The 27,165-nt window shown below is 40.4% G+C and overlaps 1 protein-coding gene across 2 annotated transcripts in view; it reads right to left on the bottom strand.

Moving 5' to 3' along the window:
• DYNC2H1 (dynein cytoplasmic 2 heavy chain 1) overlaps positions 1-27,165 on the bottom strand; it is a 6,555,988-nt gene that overhangs the window by 1,611,438 nt on the left and 4,917,385 nt on the right. For both annotated transcript variants that reach the window (XM_044072582.1, XM_044072581.1), the window contains one exon: positions 16,577-16,720. In XM_044072582.1, the coding sequence (XP_043928517.1) occupies positions 16,577-16,720 (144 nt within the window). The remainder of the gene's footprint in view (positions 1-16,576; positions 16,721-27,165) is intronic.

Below are 27,165 nucleotides of genomic sequence, written 5' to 3'. Positions count from 1 at the left end.
CCAGGAGGAACAGAATACTCCCAAGGACAACGTAGGACATCTACATTCAGAAGAAAAAAAATCAGATAGTCCCTCATCCAAGAGCTTAGGAAAAGACAGGAGCAAGAGCCATAATGGGGGAGGGGGATGGAGGGACCAAATATTGCAATAGTGAAGAGGAGGACAGCTACTGTAATGGTAAAATTTTACAAAACTGTACTTGTCTTTCCATACCACTGTTGCAGTATACTTCACTGACGGGAAAGTACAAGAGCTAAGAAGAAGACCGGGAGGAGTAAGACACTGGAGAGCCCTCTACAAACCCATGCAGAATAGCCCTGGCAAAACCTGTCCTGGCCCTGGAAACAACATCCAATTTGTAATGCTTAATAAAAGTATGAACAGAGGACAAAGTAGCAGCTGCAAGGATGGAATTAGTATCCAAACCCTTGAAATAGGCATCAGAAAAGGCAACCACCCTAGTAGAATGTACCTTTACAGATGAAGAAAGACATTTGCCATGAAAGGAATAACAAAGAGAAATGGTTTTAGAGATTCAGGAGGAGATGGTTTGCTTTGAAACAGCTAAACCCAAAGCCCTAGGATGAAAAGAAAAAAAAGTTGCTCAGATTTGTGAATAACCTTTGTTTTACCCAAACAATATCTGAGCTGCCAATCCAGGTCCAAGTTGTGGAGAACCTTCTGAATGGAATACTGCTGAGAAGGAAAAAAGGAAGGCAGCTGAACAGACTGATTCATTAAACACCTTGGCATAAAAGATAGATTAGCAAGATGAGACACCCTGTCTCTGTGAAAATTAAAAAAAGAATGGCCTGCTCAGACACTCTCTTGGCAGAAGTAAGAACCAACAGCAGAACAGATTTCCACATACAAAGTTACAAGGAAGCTGAACTAGCAGGTTCAAAAGGAGCCCGAGTCAACTTTTCAAGAACAAAATTAAGGTTCCAAGAAGCAAGAATAGGCTTTCTTGTGGGCCTGACATGAAGGACGCCTTTAAGAAATTACTTGACGTCAAACTGAGAGGCCAAAGGAGAATTCATGGGTAAACAAGCAGTGACAACGAAGAACTGAGCTTTAACTGAAGAAGAATATGCCAAGCCAGCAAGGTGCAGATGACACAAATAAGACAGAATCAGAGGAACCCATACTGAAAAGGGATCCTGATGGCGAGACAGGTACCAAAAAGAAAATCTTTACCCCTTAGACATACCTGATTTTCTGGTTGTGCGTTCCTGCCCTCCTGCAGAGCACGAACATCATCCTTAGAAAAGAGATGCCTAAAAAGGATCAAAACCATATCACCCACAGTGTCATTTGAAGAGTAGACAGGTGAGGATGGATAATAGATCCCTTGTCTTGTATGAGAAGATCCACCCAGTGAGGTAACTTGTGGTGACTGCCCTTGGATGGATGAAAAGAAGGGGGAACCAGTGCTGTTTGGGCCAAAAGGGAGACATCAACAAGATTTTGGGAGAGTCCTGCTTGATCTTGTGCAGAACTCTTGGCAGCAGAGAAAGGGGAGGAAAGGCATACAGAAACATTCCCTTCCAGGGAAAAGACAGGGCATCCACTTTCCAAGTCAGAGGACTTGGTACTCTCAAACAGAATAGAGGAAAGTTGTCTGTCCAGAGGCAATGCAAAAAGATCTTTGTGAGGGGAATACCCCAACAATGGACTGTGTACAGTGAAGCATCCACTTGCGAGCCTGTGTTCTGGACCTGCTCTGAGTCTGCCACTAGATTATCTTCTGAAGGAATGCAAACTGCCTGAACAGTGAGAGAAGAAAAACTGATGGACGTCCAGGGAGCACACAAGTCCAGTATAAACCACACAGCTGGTAGCAACCACCAAAGATTTATTGAGCAAAAACAGTAGTCAAGCACTTTCGTCTTACATCAAGACTTCATCAGAAATGCAGTAATCACATAAACCACACAATATAAAGGAACATCCTGTAGTCGTGAGGTAATGCTTAAAAAAATAATTAATTAATTAAAAACTTGAAAATGTACTAACAGTTTGAAACAGTGTGTATGAGTGAAATAACAGAGCCAAACATATTACAACAATGTATACACCAACCCAGCAGGCAACTAAGATCTGAAAATCATCTACTTCTAAAAGTAGAAAAGCACACCTTACTGGCAGGTCAACTGCTCTACTCCTTCACCATTGCCAAACTATGAAACTCGCTTCTTCCTTCTATAAGAAACATGGGCAGCACCACCATCTTCAAACAAACACTAAAAAATCATCTCAACTCTTTCTGGCTATGTACCTGCTCTATAACCTAACCTCTTCCTTCTCCTTATATTTTAACTAAATTCCTATGCTTTTTACTACTAGTGACTGATGATACTTTCTCCATATTTATTATTTTTTTTCCTTTCATCACTTGTTGATACCGATACAATAATGCTGATTAATTTATCTCCGTTTTACCACTCTGAATTCATCTGGCAACCAACTAAATTCCTGCTTTTATGTATATAGTCTGTATATGTTACTGTAATCAAACCAACTAAATTCCTGACTTATGTATATATTCTGTTATATATTACTGTAACCACTATGTGTAACACTGTTTCTACGTCTGTACCAATTAATGTTTAATTTTTTTTCTGCATCTATGTTCTTGTTGGAGCTCATCTCCCCGTGCATCCACCGAAAATGGGATCTTTTAGGCCTAGTGGACTTTCCCGGTAAATAAATATACAGCAACTTATAAAGATGACTGATGAATTATCCCTCCATACTTTTCCATTTTAGGATTGAAGTAATGGAACAGCAGTCATTAAGCACAGGGGGAGTAAGGGCATCACACATCAAAATCCAGATTAATTCCTTTCTGTTGAGGTGTTGTTCTGTACTAAAACCCCTTGCATCCCGTTCCATATAGCCCAACACTACAAACCTGAAGTGGTGGTCAGGAAAACCTGAAATATGTCTATACAAGGCATTGGTGTTCTTCTCTTTCTTGATGTCATTTAAGTGTTCATAAATTATTTCTTTCTTTTAGCTTACAACTAGTCTTTCCAGTGCAGAATGCCTTACAACATTGACAAAGAGCTCCATATACCACCCCCTTGGATATACAATTGAAGTGTTTTTTTTTAACCTTAAATTTCCTATTCCTGATGAAAAATGAGTCGCATAATAAAATATGCTGACAATAATTGCAATGATTGCATTTGTACATACCCTTAGGTCTACTTGAACAACTCACGTCACCTTTCATTTCTAAAAGGTTCTTAAAAGACTTGCCCTTTCTGAACACAACCTTTGGCTTGACCCCAAACAATTCTTTGCCTTCACTGATACTCATCACAGTGAGGGTAGGAACTCTGAATGTTGGCAGTATGACTGGTATAGGAAGAGAGCTAGCTGATGTGATGGTGAGAAGGAGGGTTGATATATTGTGTGTGCACGAGACCAGATGGAAGGGAAGTAAGGCCAGGTGTTTAGGAAACGGGTTAAAATTGTTTTATCATGGTGTGGATGGCAGGAGAAATGGGGTAGGGGTTATACTAAAGGAACAATATGCCAAGAGTGTTTTAGACGTGAAGAGAGTGTCTGAAAGAGTGATGTTTATGACGCTCGAAATTGATGGTGTAATGATGAATGTTGTTAGTGCATTATGCTCCACAAGTTGGGTGTGCGATGGATGAGAAAGAGAAATGTTGGAGTGAGTTGGATGACGTTATGGTGAGTGTACCCAAGGGTGAGAGATTAGTGATTGGAGCGGACTTTAATGGGCATGTTGGTGAAGTGAACAGAGGGGATGAGGAAGTGATGGGTAGGTATGGTGTTAAGGAGAGGAATGCAGAAGGTCAGATGATTGTGGATTTTGCAAAAAGGATGGACATGGCTGTGGTGAATACGTATTTTAAGAAGAGGGAGGAAAATAGGGTGACATACAAGAGTGGAGGAAGATGCACACAGGTGGATTACATCCTATGTAGGAGGGCCAGTCTGAAGGAGATTGGAGACTGTAAAGTGGTGGCAGGGGAAAGTGTAGTTAAGCAGCATAGAATGGTGGTCTGTAGAATGACGTTGGTGATCAAGAAGAGGAGGAGGAGTGTGAAAGCTGTGCCAAGGATTAAATGGTGAAAGTTAAAAAAGGGTGATTGTGAAGTGGAGTTTAGGGAAGAGTTAAGACAGGCACTGGGAGGCAGTGGAGAGTTACCAAATAGCTGGGTAACTACAGAAGAACTAGTAAGGGTGACTGCTAGAAAGGTGCTTGGTGTGACATCTGGACAGACGAAGGAGGACAAGGAGACCTGGTGGTGGAATGAGGAAGTACAGGAGAGTATACAGAGGAAGAGGCTGGCGAAGAAGAAGTGGGATTGTCAAAGAGATGAAGAAAGTAGACATGAGTATAAGGAGATGAGGTGCATGGCAAAGAGAGAGGTGGCGAAAGCTAAGGATAAGGCATATGGGGAGTTGTATGAGAGATTGGAAACTAAAGAGGGAGAAAAGGACCTGTACCGATTAGCTAGACAGAGGGACAGAGCTGGGAAAGATGTTCAGCAAGTAAGGGTGATAAACGATAGTGAGGGAAAGGTACTCACAAGAGAGGAGAGTGTGTTGAGTAGATGGAAAGAGTATTTTGAGAGGCTGATGAATGAAGAGAATGAGAGAGAGAGAGAAGGCTGGATGATGTGGGGATAATGAATCAGGAAGTGAAACAGATTAGCAAGGAGGAAGTAAGGGCAGCTATAAAGAGGATGAAAAATGGAAAGGCTGTTGGCCCAGATGACATACCAATGGAAGCATGGAGGTGCTTAGGAGAAATGGCAGTGGAATTTCTAACTAGATTGTTTAATGAAATTTTGGAAAGTCAGAGGATGCCTGAGGAGTGGAGAAAAAGTGTTTTGGTACCTATCTTTAAGAACAAGGGTGATGTGCAGAGCTGCATTAACTACAGAGGGATAAAACTGATCAGTCACAGCTTGAAATTATGGGAAAGAGTAGTAGAAGCTAGGTTAAGAAGGGAGGTGATGATTAGTGATCAGCAGTATGGTTTCATGCCAGGAAAGAGCACTACAGATGCAATGTTTGCTCTGAGAGTGTTATTGGAGAAATACAGAGAAGGTCAGGAGGAGTTGCATTGTGTCTTTGTAGACTTGGAGAAAGCATATGACAGGGTGCCTAGAGAAGAGTTGTGGTATTGTATGAGGAAGTCGGGATTGGCAGAGAAGTATGTAACAGAGTGGTACAGGATATGTACGAGGGTAGTGTGACAGTGGTGAGGACTGCAGTGGGAGTGACAGATCCATTTAAGGTGGAGGTGGGAATACATCAAGGATCAGCTCTGAGTCCTTTCTTATTTGCAGTGGTGATGGACAGGTTGACAGACGAGATCAGACAGGAGGCCCCGTGGACTATGATGTTTGCAGATGACATTGTGATCTGTAGTGAGAGTAGGAATCAGGTTGAGGAGACTCTGGAGAGGTGGAGATATGCTCTAGAGAGCAGAGGAATGAAGGTCAGCAGGGCTAAGACAGAGTATATGTGTGTAAATGAGAGGGAGGGTAGAGGAATGGTGAGGATGCAGGGAGTAGAGTTGGTAAAGGTGGACGAGTTTAAGTACTTGGGATCAACAGTTCAGAGTAATGGTGAATGTGGAAGAGAGGTGAAGAAGAGAGTACAGGCAGGGTGGAATGGGTGGAGAAGAGTGTCAGGAGTGATTTGTGACAGACGGGTACCAGTAAGAGTGAAAGGGAAGGTCTACAAGAGGGTAGTGAGACCAGCTATGTTATATGGGTTGGAGACAGTGGCACTGACAAAAGGCAGGAGTCAGAGCTGGATGTGGCAGAGTTAAAGATGTTAAGATTTGCACTCGGTGTGACTAGGATGGATAGGATTAGGAATCAGTATATTAGAGGGTCAGCTCATGTTGGACAGTTTGGAGACAAAGCAAGAGAGACGAGATTGCGTTGGTTTGGACATGTGCTGAGGAGGGATGATGGGTATATTGGCAAAAAGATGCTAAGGATGGAGCTGCCAGGTAAGAGGAAAAGAGGAAGGCCTAAGATAAGGTTTATGGACGTGGTGAGAGAGGACATGCAGGCGGTTGGTGTGACGGACCAAGATGCAGAGGATAGGAAGAAATGGAAAGAGATGATCCGCTGTGGCGACCTCTAACGGGAAAAGCCGAAAGAGGATGATGATACTCATCACAATTGGCCAAAAATTGTGCCTGTGTCCACTGCATCATAGATGTTAACAGAAACAATAACTATTAGTGAACGTTCAAAAGGGACAACTGATAGCTGTGTTTCTTTAGACAAGCTATTACCAGCCAAATGGTCATCAGTTTGATCACCAGGAATAGGCAGTAGCAATTTGTAAAAAAAATTCCTCATCTTACCCTGGACTTCTTCCTTAATACTGTCCAATAACTCATGGGGGTAACCTCTTTTACTGAACATGCCAATCTATTTGTCTATTTCAACAGTGAAGGTGGCATCATCGGAAATCATATGAGCAAGTCTGACCAACTGCCCCTTGACTCTTCTGAAATTGTGGCTGACAACTATCGAAATGGAGGTAAGAGTTGGAAAAAGTTTTTTGTGGTAGATGTTGGAACAAAAACAATTTCTTGAATAATCCTTGGTTACCAATTCATTCAAACAGGCCACTGAATCATGGTCAAACATATGAGTAAACTTTAGGAAAGATCTACTACCATTGATATACTCGAGAAATTCGTTCAATTTTGCGGCAGAATTGTCCCAGACGATAAAAATATCATCCAGGAAATTAATATAGAATGACCAACATTCTGCAAAAGGACTGTTGAATACAAAATGCTTCTCCCAATAAGCCATGACTAAGTTGGCAAAGCTTGGGGCGCAAGAAGCCCCCATGGCCACCCCACTCGTCTGTTTGAACAACTGGCCTTCAAAATAAAAAAAAATGTGTTGGTCAAAACCAGATCCATAAGTGTACAAGCTGTGTTAATATTATTATTCAACAACAGTCCTATGTCAGAATGAATACTTTCCAACCACTCCAACCTTACCTTGTGGGGAATGACAGAATATAAATTTTGGACATCTGTTGTGACCAAAATACAATCACCCGAGAACTTGAGCTTCGCTAGTCTGGTCAAAAAATCCCAAAAATCCTTACAAATATGTAACACTTCAATGGCTGATGGTTTTAGTAGGCTATCCACATATCTGGCTGTGTAGAGGGCCTTGCTTCTGCCCGCATCCACTATGGGTCTCAAAGGTAGATTTTGGAGATCTTTATGGATTATGGGTATCCCAAAAATGCCCGCTACCACTGGATGCTGATTGAGTAAATAATCGTATGTGTCACTGTTAACTTGCCCCTGCATAACCATGTCATAAAGACAGATATCAATTTTTGAATAGCAACACTGGGCTCATTCTTCGATATCTGGACAGAAGTCTCGGTGAAAAGCAACTCATGCATACAATTACTACAGACACTGACGTCCATCACAACTATCCCCCTACCCTTGTTCATAATCCTAATACTTTTGTTGCTACATAATTCTTTGAACAACAATGCCTCCTCAATGGGTAAGTTGTAGTCTCTATCTAGTTTTTTGAAAAAGATTTCCGAATTTCTAATTCATACATTTTCTCAAACAGAGATAATCAGCTATTTAAAGGTAGGTTGAATAAACTAGCTTTTTTGAGAGGTTTGTTGGGGTTTGTGTTAGAGTTCAAGGAGTCAGTTTTGAAACAGAGTGCCAAATTGAGCTTACGTGTAAACAATTTTAAATCGATCAAAACCTCAGCCAAATCCGACTCCTTAGCCGGCACGAAACTCAACCCTTTGCTTAACACATTGGCATGCTCAGTTGTAATGTTGAAACTTGAAAAATTAAACACTGAAAAATCATTATCTGTATTTTGAATACAAACTGGTACCGCCCCAAAACTGTTAGGGATAACCATATTTTCAATATCGGAAAACAAGCTAGAACTAGACCCAATAAATGTTGATACCTGTAAAGCAGGTTCAATAGCAACCATATTAACAGTGTCAAAATGAACAAAATTTGCAGCTGAATTATTCAAGGATTCAGGACAGTCATCCAGCTGTGACTCACTAACTAACTTAATGACTGGATCCCCCCTGTTCAGAACATCCTTTTGCAATGCTCCAAAATTCGTCCCAAAGTCTGTGTCAACTGCACTACATCTGGGAAACTGACTACTTGAAATACTAAAGTCATTGGCATCAGCTTCACAAAGTAAATTGGTCATTGCATAAGTGGTGTCATGTAAAAATTCCCCATTTTCAAATCCACTGTTCATGTCCCTCAAAGGGGAATTAACTAGTGAACAGGCTGCCATAACGTTGTGATGCCCACGAATCGTGGTTGAACAAGCTGGTGGTCAAACTGATGACCATTTGGCTGGTAACAGCTTGTCTAAAGAAACACAGCCATCAATTGTCTCTTTTGAACGTTCACTAATAGTCACTTTTTCTGTTAACATCTATCATGTGGTGGACATGGTGTGCAGGTTTTGGCCAATTGTGATGAGTATCAGTGAAGGCAAAGAATTGTTTGGGGTCAAGCCAAAGGTTGTGTTCAGAAAGAGCAACTCTTTTAAGAACCTTTTAGAAATGAAAGGTGACATGAGTTGTTCAAGTAGACCTAAGGGCATGTACAAATGCAATCATTGCAATTATTGTCAGCATATTTTATTGTGCAACTCATTTTTCATTAGGAATAGGAAATATAAGGTAAAAAAAACACTTCAACTGTATATCCAAGGGGGTAGTATATGGAGCTCTTTGTCAATGTTGTAAGGCATTCTACATTGGAAAGACTAGCCGTAAGCTGAAAGAAAGAATTTATGAACACTTGAATGACATCAAGAAAGAGAACAACAATCCCTTGTACTTTAAGTTTGTAGTGTTGGACTATATGGAATGGGATTCAGGGGGTTTTAGTACAGAAGAACACCTCAACAGAAAGGAATTAAACTGGCTTTTGATGTGTGATGCCCTTACTCCCCTTGGGCTTAATGACTGGTGTTCCATTACCCCAATCCTAAAATGGAAAAGTATGGAGGGGTAATTCATCAGTCATATTTATAATTTGTTGTCTATATATTGTTGTAATATGTTTACTCTGTTTTTTCACTCATACACAGTTTCAAACTGTTAGTACATTTTCAATCTTTCAAGTTTTTAATTAATTAATTTTTTAAGCATTATTTGTATTGGTCGGTTTTAACCACATGACTACAGGATGTTCCTTTATATTGTGTGGTTTATGTGATTACTGCAGTTCTGATGAAGTCTTGATGTAAGACGAAAGCGCTTGACTGCTGTTTTTGCTCAATAAATCTTTGGTGGTTGCTACCAGCTTGTAGTTTATACTGGACTTGTGTGCTCCCTGGACCTCCATCAGTTTTTCTTGTCTAGTTCCTGGTTTCTCTTGTTGGATTTGCCTGAAGAGTCACCTGATAACTGAAAGCCACATCCCATGCCTGAAGAGCTAGTCTGCAAAGGAGATAAGACCTTGAACCCCATGCTTGTTAATATACAACATTATGGCAGTACTCTACGTGAAGATTTTCAGGGGACCAGGGAGAAAAAAAGGGAATGAAAGGCATGTAGAGCCAGAAGAAGAATCCTCATCTCTTTTATGTTGATATGGTCTGACCTCTGATGAACTTTCAGAGGGCCACAAGAAGCACACCACTCCTGGTGTGAGGCGTCTGTGAACAGTTCTTGGGAAGGGAATGAAGCATGAAAAGGCAGACCCAGACCAAGAGAAATTTGCTGACTCCACCAATGGAGCTCGAGACTGAGACAAGTAAGCAAAAGAACAGGGAACTCCAGAGGTGGCAATGTTGAAGCCACACCAATCTGAAGTACCACTGCAGCTTCCTCATATGGAGTCTGGCTAGAGGAAGCATGGGAAATGGTGGAGCCCATAAATGCCAGAATCCTGTGAAATTCCCTGACTGTGATAGAGGACAGAGGAAAGACTGGTAAAAGACTGTCAGAGACAAAACCTTGGGAGCAGGAAAACAGGCCAACATGGGAATGGTCTGGATCCTGCAGCTGAGAAAAAATATGATCCTGGGAGTGAGTACGCACCGACTTCTTAAGATTGATGGTGAACCCCAGACTATGTAAAAGACAAGTGGTGAAGTGATTATCTTTAGAAGACTGCTGGGAAAAGCAGCCTGAATTAGCAGGTCATCTAGATAAGGGAACATTCTGCATCCTTCAACGCCTGCAAAAGGCAACAGGAGCAAGGCATTTTGTGAATACCTTTGGGAGAGTAGAAAGGCCAAAGGGCAAAGAAAAAAAATGAAAATGAGAGGAAGAAATTAAGAAATTTAAAAATGTTCTGAACAGAGGGTGAACAGGGATGCAAAGACAGACATCACTGAGAACTAGACAGATCAAGAAGACCTGGGGGAGAAGAAGAGGAAACAAAGTCTGAGGAGACAGCATCTTGAAAGAAGGAACCTTGAGCAAAGTAGCAAAGTGTAAAGGAGGGAGACATCCAGAACTGGTCTCCAGATCCCCTCCTTCCGAGGAACCAAAAACATCCTGGAATAAAACCCTCTTCTCACTTCGTGGGTGGAACAGGTTGAATGGTGCCTTGATTCAAAAATGAATACAAATCCTCTGGGAAAAGAGAGTGTCGGTCTGGAGGAGACTATAGAATACCTGTAAAGGGGGGGGGGGGGGATTTCCATATCATGAAATATCACTGACAAATGATAGACGGGCACCTAAGAGCCTGAGGTGGTCTACTGTCAATTATGGAGAGACAGAGAAAGGCAGAAAGAGAAAGGAACCTTTTCAAGGGGAAGAGAAGGCAAAATATCAAATACAAACAGGCTTTTCCTGAAAGAAAGGCTTCTAAGAAGTAGGAATCTGAGTGGAGTTTGCAGAAGGAATATGCCTGGACCCCTTCTTACCTTTACAAGATTGGCAAGTCTACCTATGATCAAAGGCAGATTCAGAAAGGCAAATACTCTGAAATGTAGGTATAAGGGAGACAAAAATAAGCTTGAGTTCCTGCATGGCCTTACCCTTATCATAGAGGGACTTGAATAGGGCAGCAGCTGTCCCAAAAAGATTTTTATTACCCAGTGAAGTATTCAAAAGTTTGGCGTTAACACCATCAGGCAAAGCCTGAAGTTGAAGCCAAGAATAACTCCTCATAACAGAACTGAAAGCAGCAGCAGCATCATAACTTCATTTTATGGAGTGACAAGTGACTTGGGAAGCAGACCAAAACAGGTAAAGATATGAAGCTTTCCTTTCTGAATCAGGCAAATCAGTCACAACCTTAGCTACCTGAGGAAAGGAGAGCCAAGACTTGCCCGATCATATGGGTTTGGTAATTAACAGTCAAAATGACAAGGTAGCAGCAAGTATATACTTTTTTACACAGCCCTACTACTATCCATATCAGAAAGAAGGAGCTTAGGAAAAGGCAAAAGAATAGAGGGCTTATCAGCAGAGACTGAAACCACAGAAGAGTCAGCAGAAGGATAATTAAAAATGTTCCATCCTCAGGCACTTTGTAGAACCCATCAGGTTTCTTAGGGGCCAGGGGTTGAGAGTCAGGAGCTACAGAGGCAGCACAGAAGGTGTCCAAAGTGCTGCTAACACAAGAGGAACTGCAGGCAGCTTAGGAGACTCCATTTGAAGAAGTGCACAGTATCTTTTTGGATGTCAGAGATCTGGGAGCAGTCCCACTGAAAGTACTCCATCATATGAACAATAGTATCCCCAGAGGATAATTATTCCAAGGGAAAATCTGGGATTAAAGAATCCTCCTTCCTCTGAGCCATAGTATAGAAGAGAAGGAATTTGAGAAGAGTAGGCAATGGATTCCTCCCCAGAATCTAGATCCTCATCTGTAGAATCTGGTTCCCTTGTCATCTTAACAGGCAAAGAAGACAAGAGTAGACAGAGAATGAACCCCTTGAGGAGATTTAAAGGCCATCAAGGCATTAAACAAACCTTGAGTAAAATCCTGACATTCACATTGGGGATCTTTAGCAACTGGGGTAATATGCTTGTGTTTTTATAGGTTCATAGGTGCTTACACTAGGCTAACAACCACAAGGGCCTTTTTAAGACTAGTCATGCATCCCAAATCTCTGACAAGTTCTGATACCCTTGATAAGTGTAAGCAGGAGCCTGGGAGACAAATCATTTACAGGTTGTCTGTATCCATTAGAGACAGCCGCCTTAACAACTATTGGAAGCTCAGTCCATTGGCAGGATTCAATGATCACAACAAGAATCTCTTCCCAGACTAATATTAGAGGAATCCCCCTCGGCCTTTCAGAAATAATCAGCCATGTTTCCCTCTCAAACGTCTGGAGCAGAAGTCGAAAAAGCTTCAAAGGACGTGCAAGAACTTGGATCCATGATGGTTTCCAAAGGGGTTGCAAGACAGGAATCCACTGCAAGCATCCGATGTTCTCAGGGCTTTCACTGGCTTCTAGAGAGATGCCTGGTGGAGGCTGGTCAGCGACTGGATCAGGCCTAGACTTTTTGGCCTTCTTCTTGGAAGACAGCTGTCCCTCAGTATAGGAGGATTCTGCCATAACACCCTGAGCCAACAGTTCACAAGGTATACGGAGAGGGAAGATATGCAACTACAGAGGATCTTAGGAACAAATACTTGGCAGATGCAACACTGTGTATTGCCTGGGAAGCATCTAGGCAAAAAAAGCACTGGCTGCAATGGTCCTGACATTTTTCCTTCTTGGATAACTTGAACACAAGTAACAACGATATTGAGGAAAAAACAGAGAAGAAACCCTGATCGGGCACTTATCTAAATATGACTGGTAACCAGCAGAGGACACAGGCACTCAGACTGATGTTCAATAATGGCTGCATAGAAGTTTTGAGTATTTGTGTCCAAACATCAGTTTTATGCCCTACACAGGAAGTATATATATGATGTACAGTGCCTATAAAATCTAAAGAAGTTGGTATACCGGTCAGATACTGGGCTATCCTTGGCAAGAGATCCTTTCAGTGAAGAGTACTGCAACAGTAATATGAAAGGACATCAAAATAACTCAGACAATGAGGAAGCAGCCCCCTCCCCCATGAGAAGGTGGGCCTACCCTTTACCCAAAAAAGGCACTCAGTGGAGTCTGTAATTCTTGCCCCCAAAGCCTGCTCCTGACAAAAGAAGAATTAAACATAAGACTACCCAGCTTGTTCTGCAGGGGCAACCTCAACTATGGCCTTTACTAGAGACTCAGGTCTGTTATAGCTGCCTTACACACAGAATACAGTATAGAAATAAGAGAGCAACTAAGGTGGGGTTGCACACCATAGCAGTGGACAGAGTCAATGACAGATCCTGCCTTACTCTATGGCCTTGAACAATACCATAACTGATTCAGTTATGAAAACATGGAAAATAAAGAGAAGAGATACACAGTTCAGACCTCTGAGACCTAAAGTGGCACTGAAATATATCTTTTTTTGGTAGACCTGTCCCTCTTCCAAGCCACCTTATCCACCAGCTGAGACAGAAAAGCATGTGGTCTCTGGAAATAATGAAGGTCCCTCAAGAGTACAGAAGAGGTATCAACTGAGTCTGTCAAGGTCTCATACAAGACATCAGCTCTCAAGCAGACTGCAACAGTAAAAGCAGGGCACCTCCATTAACAAAGGTTGGCTTCCAGTGGAAGGATAATCAGAAACCCAACAACCACCAAAGACATGCCCCAGGAGCACCGTGAGCCAAGTGATAAGCAAGACTTTATGCACTACAGACAGAATCTCATGAAGAACTTGATGAACTTAGTGACTCCAAGGCTTTATCCACCTCAGAAATAAAGGCCTCCCAAAAATTCCACAGAAAGCCAAATGGGGAGGTGACCTGGTTCCAATATCTAACCAAAGTACCCAAGGACAAACGCCCATAATCATGTCTCAAATTCCTGCCAAGATTCAAATAATTGCCTTATGCCTCTGTAAACAGAGAACATAGACTCTTGTATGGGCTCATCCTGCAGCTTTTACTCTATTAGGGCTCATCTTTCCAGATGTGGTGAGAGGAAGCCCTATGACAAGAAGCCTCAGTTTTTAGAATCCCTGGGCGCTCAGCAAGTGACTTGAGGTACTGCTCGCCATGATGAGACTGTGTGAAAACAAAGCAAATCTAATCAACTGAGAGGATGGAAACATGAGCACTCCAGGATACATCCATAACAAAGTAAGCCAGGTTTGCAATTACTAAAGTCTCAAGTCTTCCACAAAAATGGAAGTCCACAAATAGAGATGATTCCTTATCTCAACAGACCTCAGACAATGGAGAATGACGCTTAAGATGACAAGTCCCAATCAGACTTCCAGCTGAAGTCTCAAGTAAAACAATTCCAGGCTCATGTTGTTTGCTGAGATAGTCCTTCCCACTGGTCCTACAATAGGCTGTCATTCTTTCTGAATTCAAGTATAAACCAGAAAATAATCCAAAGGCCATACAAATACAGGACATTTTTATTAGCTATACTTTTTCTGTCCTTTTTTGATCCTGCAAATTTACAGTGAGTTTTGTCAAGCCACATAATCATGACACTAAATGCACTGTACTAAAATGCACTGCATGTAAGTAAGTATGTAAAATGACATCTTCCTTTAAAACATAAACAAGAATAACAGAAAAACTCACTAAGCTTGGCATCAACCCCTATATCACTATGTGGGTTGCAAAATGTCTCACTGATAGAACCCACAGTGTGAAAGTAGCTGACTCCAAGTCAGACTGCCAACTAGTCATGAGTGGAGTCCCACAGGGTTCGGTCCTGGGTCCCCTCCTGTTTGGTATCTACTTCTCTGAAGTCTAGGCCAACACAAAGGGACTCTGGCTGACAAAGTTCACAGATGATTGCAAGTTGGAAGCTATTATTAACTCCCCAAGTGATGCTGACATCCTACAGAATGGCCTCACTGAGACAAACGACTGGTGTCAGAACCATGGCCTTAAGCTCACTGCCAAAAAAATGCATCATCATCCCCTTTGGGAAAAAATCGGTTCCCATGAATTACCACATTGATGGTAGTCCACTGAACACAGAAGGCATTATAAGAGATCTGGGAACACAGGTTGACAGCAACCTCTCTTTTGATCATCACATTGCCACTGCAGTCAGAAAGTCCTTCTATGTGGCACATTTCATTACTAAGGGTTTTGCATCCAGGAAGAAATAGGTAATTGTCTCCTCTACTCTTCCCTCATTAGGCCAATCATCGAGTACAATGCCCCATTTGGCATGTATCTCACTAGACACTTGCAACAACTGGAGAGCCCGCTAAAGTACCTCACAAAGAGGATCCTAGGCCTTAAACACGTCCTATATAGACAGACTCAAAAAACTCCAACTATTCTCTGTCTCATATCGCCTACTTAGAGGCAATCTCTGCTTGACTTACAAAGCCATGTCTGACCCAGCTCAGTTAGAAATGCTACATCTAAAGAAATCCCAATCCCTCCGCACCACACACTCCAGAGACCTCAACCTCATTACCACAAGTAACAGAACATGCTGGAGAGGCAGGTTCATAACCCAGAGACTGCGCATGCTATGAAAGAGACTTCCCATACAAGTCAAGCAGAGCACCTCGCTGACACTCTTCAAGAGAAATCGTGATGAGTGGATGGGAAACAGAAAATTCACCCCGGGGATAACTCCAGTGGCTTTACTCGACAGAGGCACTGGGAACTAAGGTCTGGTGGCACTATGCCAGGTTAATCCTATGGCTAGGCTTGCAAAGGCCCCAGGGCCATTAGCCTAGTACACACATATGAACCTGTGAAAACGTACAGAGACCACATCTTGTTCCTTTCCCAAGTGGCAAATAAGACAGCCTGTGTGGAATACACATTGGAACTTAGGGGCATCAAATATATGTCATGGCTTCACCTCCCAGAATGTTCTGGTACCATCCTAGGATCAAAAAAAGGGCTCTCCCACCTACCCCTGAGTTGTATGTGCAAATGCAATGAGTCCTAGTCACAACAACTGCAGGAGAAAGAGATGGCAACATCAAGAAGAGCAATCACAGAACAATGTTATTTTAAAAAGGAAGACCGACCTTCAGAACTAACTACTACATAAATGCCATAATCTCATTATAGCTAGCTGATCCTTGGTAAACCTGAATGACTTATGGGTCCCATTATGACTGAGGTTTTGAAATGTATACCAGGTTTAAATTACGTTTTTTAAAGTGCTAGTCAGAGTGTCTTCCAATCTACAAGGCTTACCAGATAAAAGATTTGACAGGTATAGCTCTAACAGTATGCAATGACATATACATTATTGCAAATGGTCATCAAAACTACTAGCGCTTCTTTATTTAACAAGCATAAGCTCAGATGCATTAAAATGACCATTTTGTGCAAAGTGTTGAAACAGTGAAGAATGATAAAGCTCTTTAAAATTTAAAATTAGGATCTGCAATGTATGAACAGTTTCTATGTAATTAAGTACCTCAATATGCAATTCAGTGATACAAGCAAGATGAAGACCACTTTTATTACTGCTGCTGACAAGACGAAAGTGGTGCATACCTTTTTGGTTTGCAGAGCCCGCTGGAAGAGGCGCAAGAATGCAGCCAGACTGAAGCAGTACATATTATTAATTTTCGACAAGTCAGTGATAATAAAGTACATCTTACTAGCACTCTCTGCCAGTGGGACATAGGCATCCCTTTCCTATAAAGAAAAAAAAAAAAAATCAGAATCAAAATTACAGCCAATGCGATACTGCCATCTAGAGGGCAATACTGTGCAACAGTTTTCAAATACCAGTAGAATAAGTAGCATTTTCAAAAGGAGCAGCAGAACACCTATGCCTCATTTTTGTCTTTTTTAACCAACTACAAGCATCCAACATCAAGGAAAAACTCATGGGAAAAATATATAAATGCTCCAAAAATGAGTGGTTCTAAAAGAATGCTGTACAACGCTTAATACCTATGTTCACTGCAACGCTACAATGGAAAATGCATTCTCATAAAAAAGGGGGGAAAATTTACATTACCAGTCACCAGCCTATCAAATGTCCATTATGCAACAACTCTTCCCCAGAAATTCCACAACCTCTCAGAAAATAATAATTTCTCCTTTTATGAAAAAATGATCCTTCAGTCAATAGTATTGTTGTTTTCTGCAATAATCAATGGAAAGTTAGAAAATATAACTTCTGCCAAAATATCAGGGCATGCATCGTTTTTATTTAAATGTATTCACTTTTTATTGATTTCAAAATACAACCTTCCATATTAGACTAAAAAAGTACAACAGAAAATATGCGTGTGTGTAAGTAAGCATGTATATATGGGTCCCCTTCAGAAACCCGGACGATCTCTTACCCATCTTCCAAAATGCTGAGATGAAAAGGCCGACAACCCCACACCGATGTCCTGGAACACAGACTTTCCATTCCAGGTAAGTAACCGCTTGGCCATCCTGTTGAACTTTTCCCCTTACCCCTGCAGTAGTACAATCTTGGAGTTGGTATATTTAGTTAGGAGGGTTGTGGGGTTGCATATTGTTTGTACGGATGGCCAAGAGGTTACTTAACTGGAGTGGAGAGTCTGTCTTGTGCGGTCATCAGCCTTTTCATCTCAGCTTTTGGAAGTTGGGTAAGTCTGCATTCGGGTTTCTGTAGTAGACTTTGTGTGTGTGTGTGTGTGTGTGTGTGTGTGTGTGTGTGTGTGTGTGTGTGTGTGTGTTTGTGTATATATACTTTTTTTTTTTTTTTGAAAAATTAGTTAGATGTGACACTTGCCTTGACAGATTTTCAGGGTTGCATGTCATTAGGTAATTTCTGTAACTATTAGCACCAGCCACATATTTACAGTAAATGATAGTCCAAAGACGTATGCTACTATGGTGGAAGTTGCATATCTACACATCCATTGGTAAAAAAAAAAGTTAAAAGTCATATTTTCTCTACCTCTTTACCATCTGATCAAGGTAACACAAATGTGCTGTTAAGAGGAAAACAAAAAAAAAATGAAGATTAAAATAAGCAGCTGAGACCCAAGGAATATGACAGATTATACATGCTACCAAAGGCTATCTTGAAAATAGAAAGTATATGAGAGTACTCATCATCTCAGATGATCTTTAAGAAGGTCATCTTCAGTAGGGGGAAGAAAGAGGTGCGTGTACCATGTGGCTGTTCACAAAGCTGTTCTTAAAATCTTGAGCTCTTTAGTCATGCATTCTTCTGCCCTAGCACAGAGTTCCTGCAAAGGAGCTGACAGGCATCAGCTTCACCAGGATCTTCAGCTCCTAAACCCAGCTCAAAAGGTGCAGTTACACCCATATCTAGTAACACAGAGGGATAAAGCCTTGATAACAAACCAGGCAACTCAAATTAGATTAATGGCTCATGGGTATGATGGAGCTGGCTGGGGAGGGTGGGCATGCCCACTCAGTAGAAGAGGGGGATGCAGAGAAAGCTGAGCACTGTAACAGTCCTTTGAAGGAGAGGCTGTGATGCCACTACGCAACCTGGGCTGCACATTAGGTTCACCAAGCCACCACTTGGTGGTAAGTAGACTTCAACACAAATGCAAAGAGCGCATTTTCACAAAAAAGTAATTGAGGGTTTTCAGGGTGATGTGGGCTAAACAACTTCCTGTCCCATGGCAGTGTTAGGGCTACTGAAAATGTCCTCATTGTCTGGATGCTGGAAATGGCACAGAGTACCTATATGGCCACTTGAATGATGGTCCACTCTGGACAGTTTTTGTCCTAAAACCGGGTGAATTTCCCAGTGTTTCTGAATACATGGATATGCGCTCGAATAAGGGGAGGCTTGATGTTCTACAGGCATGAGAACAAAAAGCCTACAGAAAAAGCAGTAAGAAAGATTACACTTCAGCTAGGCAGAACTATAGCTGGCTAATCTAGCATCCAGTAGTACAAGAAAAGAATGCAGCAACTGCACTTCATAATTGCACCCTCTAGCTGCCACCTTTGCTCTACCCTTCCTAAGTTCTGAAGTCAGGTTGTAGCAGATGATGTATCCCAGACAAGAGCAAAAGAGTAATGAAAAATGTATGCATCCACTGCAGAAAACACCTAAGATTCATATTTTTATGTGGTACTCACAATAACAGTACATGACAGGATCCTTTTTTTTTTTTTTTTTTTTTTTTTAATGTCCTCAGAGTGACTCATTTTTATGGGTACAGCTCCTTCACGAGGATTAACACTTCAGGTTTTGGAAGTTACACAGCAATCAATCCCCTCTCTAGTCTGTCTGGCCAGATGCAATGTTACTCCATGTTTTACAGGAGAAACCAAGCTGTCCAATGATGGGAGTAAATCAGTTCACAGAAAAACAACTCCAATTAAAGCTTGGCATGATTTACACAAGGATATTGACTCATTGCCAAGGTTAATAATGTGCTACAAAGGGCAATTTTTGCCACTTATGTCAGTCAAAAGCAGCACACACAGAGAAGATGACTCCTTAATGAATCAGAAACCAAAGGTATGGAACTATACAAAGAGCTTACCACTGACTGCACCACACTCAGAACAGCTAAGGGAGGGCAGTCACATGGATGCAGTAACAGCTGTCTACTTCCATTTCACACTAAAGCCTACAACAATGCAACAAACTTATGAGTGCTTTCAGCGTATCCCACCATAAATCTCAGAGCAAAAATACTTTCAGAGCACAATGCGGTACATCAACTAAACAAATAGGAGCATAAACAATGGATAAAGGAACAGTTAAAATGATAGGAAGATGGGGTCCTGGACAGTAAAGTCATAAAAAGTATCTTCTTCTGTTACAATATGAATCTTGGATTACTGTACCTTATGTCATCCTTTTTTCCTGCCTTGACATTATTCCATTGTTAATGGGTAAAATAAAAAGACGTAAATATGAAGATCATTTGAGGCCTCCACCAGTAACATCTTAAGGATGACAGCTGCAGCAAAGCTTCTTTTACCTGTGAATAGGCAGTCCAGCTACTTGTACTCCACTTTAAAATGGCAATCTTCTAGAAGAAAACGAGCCAAACAACTATTTTAATTTTCTAAAATATTGCTGACACAAGCCTTTCTACAAATTGCTTGCATCCCTTGCTACTGACATGTACCAACTCTGAAATCAAACTGTCACAGAGAAAGGGGAAATCTAAAGTTGTTTAACTAAACTTACTTTAACAGTAGATGTTTGAATAGATCACTGCTGCAGTAGACTAAATTATATGGGTCATATCCTGCCAAGGATAGGACAACCAACCAGCTTCCAAAATGTTAGGGTACCTTCCACACACCCTAACTGCTGAACAGCTCAAACAGAATGGTACAGCGTCAGTGGTTAAGGTACTGAACCTTCACAGGTTTCTTGCCTTAGAGTAAGAGAGGCAAAAGCCCTGTTAGCCAAGTATGTGCAAGGAGAAAGGGAAAGGAAAAAATATCCAATCCCTGGCACAGAACAAAATAAAACAAAATAAGGAGGATGAAGGGAAGGTGCTCTTACTGTAGCAGTAATCAATTAGAACATAGTCTGTTATGGTAAGTTTACTTATATAATTGAACTATGTTCATCTCTAGGTCCTACTGTAGTAGCCTAAACTATATGGGGTCAATACCAAAGCTTAGAAAGAATAGGTCGAGAAAGAGAGATCAAAGTCCTGGAGCCCCAGGAGAACAGTCCTAGCAAACCTTGCTTTGGACCAAGAGACATAACCTAATCTGCATTGCTTGGTAAAGGTGCGCATAGATGACCAAGCTGTTACCTCTAGTATAATTTCTAGAGTCCACTCCTTTCCAAAAAGGCATAGAAGTAACCAGAGCCCTGGTACAGTGGGCCCTCACCTTGCCTGGAAGTACCTTGTTATGGTGAGAGCAACAAAATGCAATAGCAAGAGACAACTACTTAGAAATTGCCTGTTTTAACAATGATTGTCCCTTTTCTTACTTTTGCAGAAAATAGTTGATTAGAATTCCTGAAGGCTTCAGCCCTCTCAGTATAGTTTCTAAGTTGCCTGTTGATATCTACAGTGCACAGAATTCTTTATCTCTTATTTCTGCTCCAGGACAGAAAACAGAACGTTGAATAACCTGGCTCAAACTAAACCATGAGACCACTTTTGGTATAAAAGAAGGATTTGTTCTCAGTTACCCTAACTTTGTGAAAGATGAGATGGGTCTGAAACCATCATAAGAGCTTGTAACTTACATAATCTTCTAGCAAAAGTCAGAGCAATGAGTAACACTGCTTTCCAGGATACAAATTTCAAATCAGCCTCATGAGTAGGTTCGAAAAGGAAATAGTCCAAGTTTAGTTTCCCCACTACAAAATTAAGATCCCAAGAAGAAGCCACCTATCTTCAAGATGGATGGATATGTAAAACCTCTTAAAACGTTGTTTGAATTGAGGCAAGGTAGAAAGGGGGATCCATGGGCAAACAAGCAGAGATGGCTGAGAGGTAGATCTTTACAGAAGAACAAGAAATGCTGAGAAGAATAACTCACAATAATTCTGTAAAACCAGACATGTCTGGGCCTTAAAAGGATCTTAGTTCATTCTTTGGCAACAAGTAGAAAATCTTTTTCACTTAGCCAAATATTACTATATAGTAGCAAGCTTCCTAGCTTCCTTTAATATCTGCTGCATATCCTCATAAAACAGGTGCCTAAAAGGTATCAAAAGTCTATCATCCAGGCAGTGACTTGAAGAAATTGAAGGTTGGAGTGTATCAAACAAACCCTGTCCTGTATGATCCTGTAGCACTTGCCTAGGCTTATTTGAGAAAAAGGGAAACCCACTGTTGCCAGGGCCAAAAAGAAACTATGAATATCATCTTTAGAGAGTTCATCTCAATCTTCAGAAGAACCCTTGTTATCATAGGAAAAGGTGGAAAGGCTAATAGGAACATCCTCATCCATGAGAATGAAAAGGCACTCATCTTCTAAGCCTATGTGACTGAAGTCCTGCAGCAGAATTTCTTTAACAGTTATGAATGGAAGCAAGCTGCTCACCACAGTTGGATCAGTTCCTGGAAGATCTCCTGGGTGCAAATTCCATTCAAGGGGATCTGTCATCAACCTTCTCAGCTCGTCTACTATAACATTCTGCTCTGACAGAATGTAAGTAGTCTGAAGGGTCATATTGTGTTGATTTGCTAGTTTCCAGTTTAACACAGTTGGTCTGCAAAGGGAGCAGGATCTGGTTCTCCCATACCATACCACTGTGCTGTTGTCTGTGATTATTAGCAGAGACCCTGGGATCCAAAGATGGTGCAGATATTTGACAGGATTTATTACAACCATCATCCCTTTCACATTTATGTGCTTTAATTTGTCTTGTTTGTTTCACAAAACCCCCTTTGGATACAGCACCCTAGCAAACTCTGAGTCATCTGGGGTTACAGACTAAGTGAGCTAGAAGGGGAAAAGGGAGGCATGAGTTCAGATACAACTGATTCACCCATCAGAGTAACTTCCTTTTTACAAAATCCAGCAGTGGGATTTGAAAAGATTGGGGTATGATGGTATTGAGACCAAACTGATTTTATGAACCATTGACTTTTCCTCATGGGAAGTCTGGCCAAAGGAGCCATGAGTATTGCAAAGGCCATGAAACTTATAATCCTTTAATATTCCATCAGATGCAAGAGTCTGACTGGAATTGTAATGCAATTGATCCGTGTAGGGTGTTTCTTACACATTTTAAGCACTCTTTTATCCATGAATGTGGGATACTATCAAATGCTTTTTTTGTAGTCACTCCATGCCATACTTAGATTCTTCCCCTTTTTACAGTTCTCCACTATGACTTTATTTAGCAACAAATGACCCTTTGTTCCATATGACTTTCATTCATTACCCTTTTGTTCTATTGCCATGATTGAATTTTCTTCTAAATTCCAGTATATAGTTTATATGTCGTCAGAAGGCAAGTTATTGGTCTCTAATTTTTAGGGTAGCTTGAAGGTTCACTTAAGTAGGAGCACTGTTTTTCCTGTTGTTAGCCAGGTTGGTGTCTGTTTAGGGTGCGCATAAAAATAGTTCTTACTCATGGCTAAATCTTCGCGTAAAGATGTTAATACTTTTAACCAGAAGTTCAGTACTGCATCTGGGCCTGGGTTTTTCCAGTTAGTGGCTTTTCTTAACATTGTTTCAATCTCTCTAGCTGTTACTTCATCCCATTTCTAATCTGTACCTTTCAACTTCTTATTCTTTCTGTTAATTCTTCTATCCATTTAGAATCTTTATGTTCCACAGGATCTTCATAAATACTTCTCTAAAATTTGTCTACTTCTTTTTTGGGTGGTCTGTCAGTTTCTTTTACCTTGTTTCCCAATTCTCTACAAAACTTTTCTGGGTCATTAATAAATTGCTTATTTTGTACTTTTCCTTTATATTTATCTGGGTATCTTTAAGGTTTTTCTTTCTGTGCTGATATTTTTAGTTTATTATTTGCAATAGTACATGATACATCCTGATCAGTTATAATACTGCGCATTGCTTTTATCACATCTATCTTTTGAAGTATTTTTGTTGATCTGTTCCCTCTTCTATCTTTTCTTAACTGCTTTATAGTTTTCTCTATTCGATAACTTCCATGATGGTATTCGATTTCTCCCATTCCTTTCCCTTACCTTCTCTTAGCTCAATTTCTTCTAAACTGAGGGTACATCTTTTGTTTTCTATTTCTTGCGGGCATTCAACAGAAAGTTCTATAGCATCTTCCTGTGGCACATTCTCTTCAATTTCATCCTGTGTCATCTGTTGCTCTGTTATATGGGAAGTCACTGGCCTATCACTTCTCAACATTAACTGAGTCAGAGTTGCCACAGTTTCCTGTTCCTTCCCTTGCTGTCCAGCTTTAAGTAAACATTTATACTGGTTTCCTGTGAAAGGCTCCAAAATATCTTCATATGGCCATTGACATGTTGATTCCCGTTCCACTGGTTTCTCCTTAATTTGGATGTCCATTGCTCTATTCTGCTGTGGTGCTTTCTGAATTAGATTTTCTACACTGAATCCTTCACTTCACAGGTACTCCATTACTAATATTCTTTTCTACTTTTCGTCTGATTTCTCATTTTTGTATTGTAAAGTTTTCCATGTCCAGATTCCTTTGCCTGTACTTCTCTTCAAATATCTTTGGTGCTGCTCTTTTTGTACTGATTAGTTTTGCTTTCTCGTTTGCATAAATATTACACCATATTAGATCTCTTTTTCTTTTCCATGTCCATATTTCTTCTTCAGATGTCTCCTGATCTTCCTGTTTCTCCTTACTTTGGGGACTCGTTCCATCATGTTGTGATGTTGCCTGTGTTAGATTTCTACAACAAGGAGTAGCATATTTACAGGCAGTATAAATCAGCAGTTATCAGATTACTATGGACTTCTAGTATTAAAATTATTAATAATTCCTGTGGTGAGCAACAGTTATTTTAAAATAAAAAAAGGATATTTGCTCTCTAACCTGCCAAACTAAAAGTGCAAAACCCTCTAGATTTACTCTGTATAACTCACCAGAGGAGATACTGAAACAAGAAGTTTTGGAAAGGGAAGCTGTCAAGGAAAAGAGGCAGTGAGTAAATAACACACAGGGAAGGTACTGAATCTTTTTACTGGAAACAGTACAGTAAATGAACAAGAAGTTATAGAATGAGGATTACAATACCAACTTCCAGTATGGCATGGAGTTGAAAAGAAATGCTACTGTACTCTCTCACCTTAGACTACCAAAACAGCCTATAACAATCACAAGAACTTATTTAACAACTAACTTGCCAACTTGCAAGAAGAGTTCTGAATGTATAAAGAGAGACTGAAGAGAGGGGCATTGCAGTCAAAACAAGGAAACTGGAAACAGTGGCTGGAGAGAGAGAGTCCTTACTCTACAGAGGTTTACATCCTGAGCAAGAGAGAGAGGTCAAACAACAGTGGCTGAATCAGATGATATGCTAGAAAGATTTATAAACTGTACAGTGAGATTGCAAAGAAAACAACTTTGCTAGACTATATTAAAAGAAAATAAGACACTGGAGGAAGTGCATGTCAATAATGTCAGTTCAATGGACTGGGATAGATAACGAAGGAATCTTGCTAGACACAGCACACATGATTTTTATTTTCACCAAAAAAGGAAGATGAACATAGAGTTTGGGTTAAAAAGCATGGTTAATGATTTGTAAAATGTTCCTTTTTTGTAAACAGTTTTGGATTTCCCAGAGGTTTCCTTGGCCGATTTTGGTCAACAGTCAAAATTATCAAGCTTTGGGAAAAGTGTAAAGTTAAACAACAAAAGGATTTTCAAGGACCATGATTGGCCAGGACAAGAGTGAAAAGAAGCAGATTTGCACCCTGTCTGAAGAAATGCAAGCTTATATAGTGTCAGATTTAAACTGTTACATCCTGCAACCCTCAGAATAGATTTTCTTACGGGCACAATATGTTTATGAACCCACAGGTTGCCAAGATTGAAATGGAGACCTATGGCTGGCCTTGTATGCAATGAACATGGCCAATGGACTATTACAAAGGAAAGCACGCAACCCCAGGAAAGACTATCAACCAAGCTGTTCCCACTTTTTTTAAAAAAAAGATGCTGAATAAAAAGAGAGAGGAGGAAAACCTCACTAAGATAATAAGGCAAACTGATAACCAATAACTGCATGGCTGAACTGATTATCTTGAATCAAGAGGACTTTCACTGAAAATCTCAACTACAGCTTGCATTTGAGACATTAAAAACTGCTAAACTATAACCATGCAATTAGGCTGATTTTCTGGATTTTAATGTTAAGAAAACATATAGTGAACAAGAGACACTGGGACTGCTATACCTTATTGTTTAACAAGTTTGTGACTAGGTAAGAAGAACATTCACAATACAAAGGGAAAATTAAGTAATACAAGCATAAGGGACAATGATATGAAGGATTACAACAGTGTTAATAATGGGTTACATCATATTGTACTCAGTTTAACTCAAAAAGCTGATGGGGCAGGGTTTCAACAGTGGTAGATGAGATGAACCATGAGATAACCTCATTGGCTAACTTAATGATTCACTAAAAATGCACCAATGCATCATTAGCCAAAGGGTAGAAGACTGAGAACGATGCTTGTAAATTAATCTGAGGATCCAGCAAATAAAGAAGACCTTAGATACCATGAGGAAAAGGCAAGTAAACAATGTAGAACTGAGTACAAATAATTACAATCTGCTTTGGCACTGCAATGACATTCCCCCTTTTTTTTCATTATTATTATTAATATGCCACAATGAAGCATTATACTTCAGAAGGGAAAGGGAAGGTGGCCAAGGATGAACACAGGATAGCAGCAGATTTCTTCAGCTCCACCAATTTCATTACATTGACAGGAATTAATTACTTAAAAAATTAATTCTTGAAGTAATTTTCTTTCTAAATATGTTTGTTTTATATAGTTCTTGAACTATATCTAAAAAAGAAAGGAAATCTTAATAATATTCCTGTCAGAAATTACTTTGGAAATTTTCCTGTCAGTTTATCAGTCTGAAATGAGTTCCAGTAAGACAAATTCTCAAGACTCCAGCATCAAGAAAGAACTTCAGTCTCTGATAATTATAGTCCAGCAACTTACTGCTAAGATGGATAAAATGGATAGTAAAATAGACACTTTCATAGAAAAAACTACAAAACAAATAGACTTGTTACATATGGACCTGCAACAACAGAAGATCCAGATGACAGGCATAAAAGAAGCTGTGAATGACATGGAAAATAAAATACAAGAAGAGGAAATCAACATTAAGTTTCTGCTGAAACAAAATACACATTTACAAACAAAGCTGGATGACCTGGAAAATAGATCTAGGCGCAATAACATTAGGATTTTTGGACTGCCAGAAAATATTGAAGGTAACAATATTACTTCTTTTTTAACAACATGGCTCCCTAAAACTTTAGATTTACCAGAAGCATTCTCTTTTGGTATCGAAAGAGCACATAGATCTATAGCTAATACCAACTCTAACGAAAACTATCCTAGATCAGTTATAGTTAGATTTCTATCATCTTTTGATAAAGAGATGGTTCTTAAATCTGCTTGGGCTAAAGCTCCTGTTAAGTTTAATGAGACAACTGTGCGTTTTGACAATGACTATTCTTCCATGG

Source organism: Protopterus annectens, chromosome 5.part0 (assembly GCF_019279795.1).
Source record: "Protopterus annectens isolate FY-2018-M chromosome 5.part0, PAN1.0, whole genome shotgun sequence".
Classification (NCBI taxonomy): domain Eukaryota; kingdom Metazoa; phylum Chordata; order Ceratodontiformes; family Protopteridae; genus Protopterus; species Protopterus annectens.
The sequence above is the reverse complement of the archived record's forward strand: the minus strand, read 5'-3'. Positions and strand labels throughout refer to the sequence as shown.